An 11,468-nucleotide genomic window follows, 5' to 3' on the forward strand; every position below is an offset into this window, starting at 1 on the left:
CCAGCCATCCGGTTCGGGCAAATACGTGCCACCGAACCAGCGCGAGAAGGTTAGCAGCCATACTGCTATACCTGCCGCAACTGTTGCTGCCACGCCGCTGAAAAACAAAGAACAAGCGCTAGTTATCGGCGGCAGCAAAGATAAGGGTACTGCCTCAAGTGGGCAGGCTACCAGGCAGAAGCACCAGGCCTCAAAGGGCGCTGGAACCTCGTCCGATTCTACGTTCGTTCAATACGACAGCGACGGGGCAGAGAACGTATATCAAGAGCTGCCGGGAAGCTACTATGGGATTGACCAGGCTGGTAATCCGGTTAGGATAACAGCGCTGGCAAAGGAGATGCCCATACCAGCAGTGACTCTTCAACAACCCGCTACAACCCGCGTTGTCCACATAGGAGAAGGGGCAGCGACTGTAAACCAAGCAATACCTGTGCAGCCTGTTCGCCATGCAGCGGCCATACCACCTCCTCCTCCTCCGGGTCCAGAATACGTGAGACGAGATGAAGTAGAGGAGATGATTAGACAGGCTAACCCCAGGGCCCAGATGGATGGGATCTATGAGGGACCTTTCCCGCCGCATATAATGCTCGCGCCTTTCCCCAGGGGCTATAAGAACATTATATTTGCTACTTTCTCAGGGGAAGACTCCGAGAATGCGGCAACCCATCTGGCTAGGTTCAGGGTACAATGCGGCCAGTACCAGAATGATGACATCCTCAAGTGCAGGATTTTTGGCACTTCTCTCTCAGGAGCTGCCTTCAGGTGGTTCTCCAAATTGCGGCCAGGAACTGTAGCAGATTGGCCTGCAATGGAAAAGCTTTTCCGGGAGACTTTCGGGGCCACAGAACCTGAGGTAGACTTGGCCTCTCTCACCCAGATGGCCCAACAGCCCACAGAGTCCGCTGTGGCCTATCTTCAGCGCTTCCAGATTCAGAAAGCCAAGCTGAATGTGATCCTGCCAGAGAAAGAATTGATCAAGTTGGCGATCAAGGGCTTAGAGCCTCGCCAGCGAAAGAAGCAGCATGGCAGCATGATCCAGTCAATGGGAGAGCTCATCACAGAGGTGGGAAGCTTCGAACACCTCCTCAGAGAAACTGACGCCAGGAAGAATGCGTCCAGAGGAACATACGTACCAGGGAAACATCGCACTGTAGCGGCCCTGAGCTACCAGCCGGCTACGTATGATCCTTACTACCACTATCACAGTGAGGACGTGGCTCAGGAGGACGAGGAGGAAGATGAAAGCGACATCGCCGCTTATGAGCTGACAGGGAGAAAGAACCCAGCCTTAAAGCAATTGAAAATCTCCAAGGAACCTGTCAAGCTCAAATCGATGGCCTTCACTAAACCTGAATTCGTGACGTATACATATGATGCCAACAAGGCACACGAGATTCTAGATGAGATGATCGCCGCGAAGATGGTGAAGACCGACTTTGGACCTTTTCCTCGACCAGATCAGCTGAAAGGAAAGAAGTACTGCAAATTCCATAACCTGTGGAACCATAATACAGCTGATTGTGTGAAGCTCAAGGACCAGATTCAGGTATGGCTCAACAACGGTAGTCTTCAGGTGGAAGCTCCAGTAACTGCAGCAGCACTTGTTGACCTAAACCCTTTTCCTGATACTGGGATTAACATGGTCGATGTGAACTGGACCAAGCAGAACCAGAGGAAACCAACTCTGGATTTGTCCACGAAAGGACAAAAAACAGAGCCTAAAGAGGCTCCTGCCCAGAAGAAGGCTAAACCATTTGGTCAAGCCTCGCCCGTAGTGTTATGCTCGCGGTGCAAAGAAGAGTGTGGCATTCAAGCGCCGCACGAAGAGGTCGAGCAGACATTTCGTTTTAGCTCTCTCCCGCCCATTAAATGGGCTTCGCCATCACGAAACTACCAGCCTTCCAGCCCGAGAGAAAAGGAGAGAATGGGGTCGCCTACATCGCTAAAGGACTCCAATCTGTTCAAGAAGCTGAAGGCAGCTACGGCTGATCAGAAGATGGAGGAAAAGGTCGCGAACAAGCACAAAGACATTCTGACCAAGCCCTACATACCACCTGCTTCAACCGCTACCATCAAAGAAGGAAAGTGGTACACCAGGGAGAAGGGGAAGGCAGTGGAGATAAGTCCTTCCAAGAAGCGAAAACTGCAGCGCAGATTCGGTGAAGCCAAGCGCGCGCTAGAGGCTTTAGACCAGGGCCTGATCAAACCTTCACAGTTGGTCAAATCTCCTGAGCAGTATCAGAAGGAGATGGAAGCGCTCGCTGCCAAGCCATTAGTGGCTCCTCGCAGTCTGCGAAAGCCAGCGAGCTCAGAATCTGGGGCATCTAAGCCCAATGTTTTTTGTAGGATTACCAAGGAGAGAACACCTTCGCTGGCCAGAAAGGAGAGCTCGCCGTCCAGGCGACCACACGTCAGGCGCAGGTTGTCTCGCGAGGAACCAGAAGCCAAACCCTCGGTTTTCGAGAGACTGGGGGGCAAAGACAAGACTACCGACACTTTACAGTGGAGACCTAAGAAAGTCCAGAGTTTGGTGGTCGCTCCCCCAAAGGCGGACATTGCTAGGGAACTAAAGCCAGATTCCCTTGAACAAGCTTCAGTGGTTCAAGAGCTCGAACAATGTGAAGTAAAGGGCCTCACCGAGGAATCCTTAGTGGACAGGTTGGTCAAACAATTCAACACGGATATCCCTGTCCACGAACCCAAGCTCAACCTGGAGGACGACATAGATGAATTCGAAACGTCCTGCAATATGGTTTATGTGCTTCCAGCGCGGTATGCAATGCCGGTCGCTGCTCAGGAATGCGTAGAAGCTGAGGAATGTAATACACAGCCTCTGCAGATCACGTCAGCGGTCACGGCACCTGTTGAAGAGGCTGTCTTTCTGGAAACAGAGGACGCCAACAGTAAAGAATTCTTCATGAGCTTCACTAGGCCAACACCTGCTATGGTCCAACACATGAGACCTCTATACATCACAGCAGAAGTTGGCGGTACCAAAGTAAGCAAGATCATGGTTGATACCGGAGCTGCTGTTAATGTCATTACTACCAGGACCATGCACCTGCTAGGGATCAAGAAGGAGAAGATCCAGTTGTCGTCTCTTACTCTCAAGAACTTCGCGGGGACTGTAACAAAAACCTTGGGTTTACTTTTCTTGCGTATCAAGGTAGGTCCAGCAGAGGGAGTTTACGCTTTCTTTGTGACAGACTGCTATGCGGCTTACAGCGCTATCCTGGGCAGAGATTGGATTCACCGGAGCTACTGTGTTCCGTCAACCCTCCATCAGGAACTTATTATGTGGAACAGGGAGACAGACAAAGCTGAGGTGATCAAAGCGGACCCTCGTCCTTTCCCAGTATCCGCAAACTATGTAGATGCCAGGTACTACTTGGAGCCTATCGCTCCATTGCAAGTCAGTGGCATCGATAACAAAGGCCGCCCCACAGGGGTGACGGCCTCTGAACTGGCACAGTGGGGGCTTACGCTCGCAAAAGAAGGCCTAGAAAGGCCTGGCCACGCTGTGCCTAAACCCTTGAACGATTAATGGATTACGACCTTCCAGAGGAAGGGATAGAGGCCCTCCACTCGCTGCATGAAAGATTATCATCATATCTAGTGGAAAAAGAGGCCTATGAGCAAATCGCGACTTTGGAAATCGTTGAAGAGGGACTCTCTGATCAGGAACAAGAGGATGAGGTAGAAATCCAGCTCGCTCCGGCAGCTTTGGACGACACGCCTCCTAAGGATAGAGATCCTACCGAGAAAGTCAATCTCGGAACAGCAGATGAGCCTATGGAAGTGGCTATCAGCGCTTACTTAGAGCCTAGAGAGAAACAGAGGCTTATTGACTTATTACTAGAATTCAAGGACTGCTTTGCGGAAAAGTATGAGGATATGCCTGGCCTGTCACCGGACTTGGTCTGCCATCAGCTACCAACACTCCCTGACAAGAGGCCTGTGAAACAAGAGCCGCAACGAATGAATTCAGAGACTCAAATTCTCGTCAAAGAGGAGGTCGAAAAAATGCATAAATCAGGCATTATCAGGGTGGCCAAGTACAATCAGTGGCTATCTAACATAGTGCCTGTCCGAAAGAAGAATGGTAAGATGAGGGTCTGCGTAGATCACAGAGACCTTAATACTGCTACACCTAAAGATGTCTACCCCATGCCGGTCGCGGATATGTTGGTAGACGCCGTTGCGCGGCATGAATTACTGTCCTTCATGGACGGCACTGCGGGGTATCACCAGATTCCGGTTGCAGAAGAAGACAGACACAAAACCGCGTTCCGCTACCCTGGGTTCGCGGGCGTTTTTGAATATGTGGTTATGCCTTTTGGACTGAAGAACGCTGGAGCGACTTACCAAAGAGCCATGAACCTAATCTTCCATGACATACTTGGAAAGATTTTGGAGGTTTACATTGATGACGTGGTTGTCAAGTCTCAGAAAAGAGGGGATCATATCACAGACCTCAGGAAAGTGTTCGAGCGCATGCGACAGCACAAGCTTAAAATGAATCCTGCTAAGTGCGTTTTTGGAGTTCAAGCAGGAGACTTTCTGGGGTTCATTGTCCATCAGAGGGGAATTGAGGTCCCTGAAGACAAAGCGAGCGCAGTTATCAACGCATCTCCGCCACACACGAAGAAAGAGCTACAGCGCTTGCTTGGTAAAATCAACTTCCTGAGACGCTTCATCTCTAACTCTGCAGGTAAGATCCAGCCTTTCTCTCCTCTGCTGAAGCTGCAAGGCCAAAGCGAGTTTGTCTGGGAGCATAAACACCAAGAGGCTTTTGATAAAATCAAGGCCTACCTGGCGAGCCCACCAGTGCTCGTTCCTCCTAGGGCTGGATTCCCATTAAAACTATATATTTCAGCAGCTGAGGCTTCCATTGGCAGCCTGCTCGCCCAAGACGATGAGGATGGTGTCGAACATGCTATATTCTATCTTAGTAGGACACTCACAGACTGCGAGACAAGGTACACTCCGATGGAAAAGCTGTGTCTCACATTGTACTTCTCAGCATGCAAGCTGCGCCACTACATGTTGTCCTTTACCACTTGCATCATCGCTCAGACTGACTTGGTCAAGTACATGCTGTCGCGGCCTATTTTGAGAGGCCGCATTGGCAAATGGGTATTGGCTTTATCTGAATTCTCGCTTCAATACGTGCCACAAAAGGCAGTAAAGGGACAGGCTATCGCAGATTTCTTGGCACACCACCCTACCTTGGACATCCCCGTAGTGAAGGAGCTAGAGATAGCAACTGTAACCATAACTCGGCCAGATTTAGCGCGCGTCCCAGAATACGCTATTCGGTATCAAGCCACAGTCTCCTTGCAGCCCTGGATACTGTTCTTTGATGGTTCAAGAACGGAAACGTTAGCAGGGGCAGGGATTGTTCTGGAGAATCCAGCGGGCGATCGTTTTTCTTATTCTTTCCAGTTGGAGTTCAGATGTACAAACAATCAAGCGGAGTATGAGGCCCTGATCATTGGCCTAGAAGTTTTGCTAGAGTTGGGAGTCAGGGACGTTCAGGTACACGGCGACTCTTTGCTTATCATCAATCAGCTCCAAGGAAAGTACAAGTGTGAAAGCCTTTTGCTTATACCCTATTTGCATCGCGCCATTGAGCTTCTGGATCAATTCGAGGAGGCAGATTTGGAGCACATACCCCGTGAGCGCAACTTTGCGGCCAATGAGCTCGCTCAATTGGCTACAGGCATTACATTGAAGTATGGCGTTCGCGAGCGCATCCTGAAGGTCGAGCGCCGCACACTGCCTTCGTGGCTCGCGCGGCCTGACCCACCAGATAATCCAGTTGTCGCTGTTCTCGAGCCTATTGACGTCGATTGACGCATTCCGCGGATTGACTACCTCAAGAATCCAGACCCTACAGCAGACAGGAAGACTCGTTTTCTCTCCTTGAATTATTTCCTCAGAGGTGACGAGCTGCGACGACGTGGGGAAGATGGCGTAGACTTTCGCTGTGTCTATGGCCGCGAAGCCAAGAGGTTGATGCGCGAAGCGCACACAGGAGTATGTGGAGCCCATCAAGCAGGCCCCAAGATGCGTTGGCTTATCAGAAGACATGGGTATTATTGGCCCAGCATTTTGAAGGACTGTATCGCGTTCGCGAAAGGTTGCCAAGACTGTCAGGCGCATGGTCCAGTGCAGCAGATTCCCAATATTCCCATGCAACCTATTATTAAACCTTGGCCTGCCAGAGGCTGGGCTTTGGACTTGATTGGAATGATTCACCCTCATTCCTCACTCCAGCATAAGTTCATCATTGTAGCCACTGACTTCTTCACGAAGTGGGTTGAGGCTGAACCTTTGAAGGAAGCTTCCGGCGCTACCATTCGCCAGTTTATTTTTCAGAATATTATTTGCAGGTTCGGCATTCCAGAAGTGTTGGTCTCAGACAGGGGGGCAGCATTTATGGGCGGTGAGGTAGAGAAACTTGTCACGGACTTGGGCATCCAGTTCGTCCACAGCACACCTTATTATGCCCAATCCAATGGTCAAGCAGAGGCCAGTAACAAGATCATTATCACCTTGCTCAAGAAGATGCTTGTTGAAAACCCTAGACAGTGGCACGATACGTTGTATGAGACCTTATGGGCTTATCGTACCTCCAAGAGAAATTCCACTGCTACGACCCCCTATGCACTGATGTTCGGCCATGATGCCATCTTACCGTTGGAGATCAACGTCCAGTCTCTGCGCGTCCAAGATCAGCACCATTTGATCGGGGAAGATTATGTTCAAGCGATGTGGCAAGAACACGAAGATCTCAGCGAGCAACGCTTGGCAGCTTTGGACAACTTGGTCTTGGAAAAGCAGAGGATTGCTCGCGCCTACGATAAGAGGACACGTGGCCGTAGTTACAAGGAGGGTGACTTGGTGTGGAAGGCTGTTTTGCCTTTTGGCGAGAAGTTGACCGGTCGCGGTAAATGGACTCTGCGCTGGGAAGGGCCATTCGTTGTTCATCGCATTCTGGAGCGCGGGGCCTTTCACCTCAAAGATTTGGATGGCGACCTTCACCGCAATCCCATTAACGGGCGTTTCCTGAAGAAATACTACCCTAGTGTTTGGGAGTTTGACGATCCACCGGATCAACCTTCTTCTCAGACAGGGGGGCAACCTTAGTCTCCCCAGGTTCGCTTCATCCATATTCAGGCCTTTCCTGTGGCCTTAGTATCCTGTACTTGCTTCACCTACGCATACTAGGGGGGCAACACTCTGTACATTGAGGCCTTATACCTGAGGCCTTTTTCGTTCATTCAGGACTTATTTGAGGCTTTTCGTTCAAAAATTTCAAATTTCAATTGCAATGTTTCTTTTCTTTGACATTATGGTGTTAAGAATGCATGTAATGGCCTATACCTGAGGCCTGATGTTATACTTTGATTTGCAAAAAAGTGTTAAAAACTTTCATTCATAAAGTGGCTTTGCGGCCAAAAGCAGTACAAAGTACAAATCAAAATAATTACATTTGCGGTTTACAAGGCCAGAAGTGGCTTAGAGTAAAAACCAAAAAGTTACAGATCTACTGAGAGTTTCTGGATCTTGTGGCAGCAAAGGGGCTGTGCTCGGGCATTCCTACTCTCCCTCTCTTCACCCACATGCCTCCTCTGCTTTGAGTTGCAGCCGCTACCGTCTGTACCGGACCAAAAGGGAAGGAAATAATCCATTGCAACCCTTTGGGTTGGATTACCCTCCGGGATGGAGATGGTCTTCACAGAGAAGCGCAGCTCACAACCACATCTACCTCCAGGGGAAAATAATAAGTCACGTAGTCAGACCCTGGAGGCAGGCTACGGAGCAAGAACAGGCGACCCATATTGGTCTTCCGCCCTTCTTCCTCCTGCTCCACGCGGGCAGTTTGAGAGAGGAGACCCCTCAAAATCTGGTTCCGCCGCTACGGGAGCACCACATGTTCTTTGGTCTAAATGAAACCGGTGGGTTTCACCGCGACTTCCAGAGACCAAAGACATGAGGTTGGACCTGAGGTTAGGCCATAAGACCTACCCAGGTATTGAGGTTAAGCCATAAGACCTAGGGGTTTGAGGCTAAGGCTGATATCGTGAGGAGAAGATTTTAGAAACTGGAGAAAGAGAAGTAGAGATTGCGATACTATTTCTGGGAAAGCCATATTGCGTTTATGTCTATCATCTCTCCAGAGTGCAGGTATTTATAGCGCCAATCTCAGTGGCCTCAACCGTACGATGGGCAGTTGTGATATTCTCACTGTCATCAATGAGCGGATCAACAAGGTTAAATGCGAAGATCTCGGAAATGAAGGTAATTGAAAGCGCGTGGAAAGTGGGGGCAGTCTCCAAGGAGGTAACCGCTCCGTTTCGAGATTATCTTTTCAATCTTTTCAAACGGTTTTAAAGCAATAAAGGCAACTTAAAGCGTTGAACCGTTTGAGAGAATAAGTTATTATTTGGGCCAAGCAAAGTGGGCTAAATAGTAAGTTAATAATAATAATAATATTGTTCATACAAAATATGGGCCTAATTCTAGGGGCCCAAAAGTCTTCGGCCTGCATGGGTCAGGCGAAGGAAGAGTTCGTCCAAACGAAAGCTGGCGTCCGCAGCAGCTTGTGCGGCTTGTTGGGCTGCCACGCGTGCCTGAGCCAGTTCCTGGGATAGCGTCTCGAGAGCAGCGAGGGGTTGTTCCAACTGAGGCTCTGCATGAACGAGCATAGCAGTAACATCGGTTAACCGGGCTTGAAAGGCCTGAATTTGGGACCTCAAGTGGTTCCTCTCGAGCGTCAGTTCCCTGATGAGGTTAGCTTGGTCACCCAAGAAGTCGGGCGCGGTCTCCGTTTCCTGAGTAAGGTTCTGATAATGCATTTCGGTCTGCCTGGCTTGCGCATTCGCGACTGCCCGCTCGTTGAGCCCTTGAGGAAGATCCTGCAACAGTTGATCGATTTCCTGGAATTGTTCCTCAGTGATGGCTCCCTCGCGGAGGAGCACCCTCAAGTATTCTAAGACCCTCACAGGCGCACCAGGATTCAAGATATCAGGGCCCAGGAAGCGGCGAAGGCCTTCTCTGACTTCATCTACGACCCCAGGGGGGGTCACTTCAAGTACACGAGCTAACCTTTCCAAAGTAGAGGGAGTAGGAGGCTCAGCGACAGGTACTTCTGGCACTGGTTCAGGTACCTCCGGCGCTGGTTCAGGAAGGTCTTCCAATTCTTCAGCTTCAGCGACTTGGGGGGCAGGGGGAGGAAGTTCCTGATCAACCACGTTAGGAATAGGCTCAGCAGCTTCTGCTTCTACTGCTCCGACTACATCGTCCCCAGTTCCAACGACGTTTGGAACCTGGAAGAAGACATTATCAGAATACTTGAACCAGGAAATAATGATGAAATAGTTGGTTAGGGGGAATACCTCTTCGATTGGGGGCTCATACACAATGATCGCGAGCATTGTCTCTGGGCTAGCTTCGCTGGGAACAGGAATTGAGTCAGGCGCTATCTGTTCCAGGACAGGAACGTCGCTTGGTTCCTCGCGAGGTGCGTCCAGTAGCAGTACTCTATTTTCAGCCTCCGGCGAGCTGTCATCTATGATCTGCACTGGTATCGAGGCCAATTGTGCATTATCTACAGTGCCCGCAGGAGGTGGAGAGTGGTTCACAACAGTTGGCGCTGGAGCTTGGGAAGCAGATGTGCCTTCACCAACAGTTGAAGATCCTTCTTCAGCATGTCTCGAGGACCTGTGGCGAACCTGCAAATGAGAATTGTTACAGAGTCGCACAGAATGAAAAGAAATTTCTAACAAGTGCTTAGTGTGCTTGTGTCTTACCAGTCGGTCAGCGATTGGTTCATCTTCTGCCCACAGGTCAGTTCGAGGATCAGAACGAGCGCGCTTCCGAGCCGAGAGGGCAGCGATCTGTTAGAGGCAGGGGATTAGGTATGACTCGTAAAGGAAGCATGATTTGTACAAACAGAGGGCTCTTACCGTTTGCATGTCATCATTATCAGAGGAGGATTCTTTGTCCTCAGGCTCTATCATTACTGCCTTTTGCTTCCCAGACTGGCCAGCGGCTTGGGAAGCGTTGGCTGCGTGACTGCCAGAAAGTGGCGCGCTCCCCTGGAAAAGCAAAGTTTGAATTTAAAGGGGGAGGGATAAAAGAACAAAAGGGACAAAACATGAGTCAAGATTAGTTACCTCTTGAAGGGGTTCGCGGATTACGATACCAGCTTGGGCCTGACGTGGGGCTCGCGCGGGTCGCGGAGCCGGTTCAGCAGCAGGAGGAGGAGCTTGTGCAGCGTCTTCAGGGATGCGAGCAAGTTGATCAACGTCGACGGCGTAGGGATATCGCAGTTCCCCGAAGATGGCAGCGAATACCTCATCATGCTGTTGCCGCCAGCAGTTAACAGAGACTTCTGCCCACCATGCATCATATCCTTCCTCAGTCGCGTCCACAGAGTCGATCTCTTTGGCCCAGTCAGGAAGATCAACCAGCGCGAGCGTGCTTTGTGCTGGCGGAGGCCCAGAAAGGGGCCCAATTCTACGCCAAGAAGTGTTGTAGTTCCAAGCATCATATAGAGGGAATGGCACTAATTGGACAAGACCAAGTTGACGAGCGAAATGGTTGGGAGCGTAGAGCTCATAACTGAGTTCGTCAGCGGCAATCCTGATGTCGGAACAGGAGATCGCGCGGCGAAAAACCAAGCGCGCGCGATCACTGTAGCGAGAGGCGCCAGGGAGGAATCCATGTTCAAGCGGAGCTGGGAATCTTCTACTCAGCACTAAGTCGCAGTACGGCATCTCGTGCAGTAAGTACAAGTATGTGAAGCACTCAAAATAAGGAGGGGATGTGTACCTTTCGCCGCGACTGAGCCATCGACCCAAGAGTTGGTCAGTAGGCGGAAGCAATGGGATGTCGTCGCGACGAAAGTATGGAAAGTAAATTTGAATCCAGAAGTCAAGGATCCAAAAGGGGCCAGAAATGCTAGTCTCAAAGGGATGCATTGTGGCTTGATACAAAGTATGGTAGAGGGCACCTAATACTGGTTGTCCTAGTCCCACACGGTGGCCGTTGTAGAGGGCCGTCGCCAGAGAAGTCCAGGCACCAGTGGGCTTACAGGAGGAAGTGCAGAAAATAAATTTACAGAGCCAGTACTCCAAGAATGCAATCCCGCCAGTCGCATTGTGCTCCTGGCGGTAATAGGCCAACCACCGCGGATAGGAGCTGCTATGGGCGCCGCGACCATGTTGGGCCATGGTGGAGGTGAAAGTATCAGAGTCGAATTGGCCATGCAGATAGGGTTCACCATCAATGGGTAGGCCAGTAATGGTGAGAATGTCCAATAAAGTGACACTCATTTGGCCAAATCGAAAATCAAAGGTGTTGGTAGCAGTGTTCCAGAAACAAAGAAAGGCAGCGAGTGGCGAACGATTGCCACCGCGCGGAAGACGAAAACAAAGATCGATAGTATGGGTGATACC

The 11,468-nt window shown here is 50.5% G+C and overlaps 1 protein-coding gene across 1 annotated transcript; it reads right to left on the reverse strand.

Annotated features, from left to right (window-relative positions):
* Nucleotides 1-8,174: 8,174 nt before the first annotated feature.
* LOC133737311 (proline-rich receptor-like protein kinase PERK13) lies at nt 8,175-10,787 on the reverse strand. Its single transcript, XM_062164899.1, has 6 exons — nt 10,783-10,787; nt 10,254-10,527; nt 9,975-10,106; nt 9,405-9,740; nt 9,115-9,335; nt 8,175-8,253 (listed from the first exon to the last, which is right to left on the reverse strand). The coding sequence occupies exons 1-6, from the start codon at nt 10,785-10,787 to the stop codon at nt 8,175-8,177; spliced, it is 1,047 nt and encodes a 348-aa protein (XP_062020883.1).
* Nucleotides 10,788-11,468: the final 681 nt, after the last annotated feature.

The sequence above is a fragment of the Rosa rugosa genome, chromosome 3 (assembly GCF_958449725.1).
Source record: "Rosa rugosa chromosome 3, drRosRugo1.1, whole genome shotgun sequence".
Taxonomy (NCBI): Eukaryota; Viridiplantae; Streptophyta; class Magnoliopsida; order Rosales; family Rosaceae; genus Rosa; species Rosa rugosa.

What these genes read in the sequence shown, in the direction of transcription:
- LOC133737311 (XM_062164899.1), bottom strand. An exon ending in CTCCTCCTGCTGCTGAACCG is followed by an intron (nt 10,107 to 10,253) that starts GCTCCGCGACCC and finishes TTGCTTTTCCAG; the next exon opens with GGGAGCGCGCCACTTTCTGG. An exon ending in ATAATGATGACATGCAAACG is followed by an intron (nt 9,741 to 9,974) that starts GTAAGAGCCCTC and finishes TCTCATTTGCAG; the next exon opens with GTTCGCCACAGGTCCTCGAG.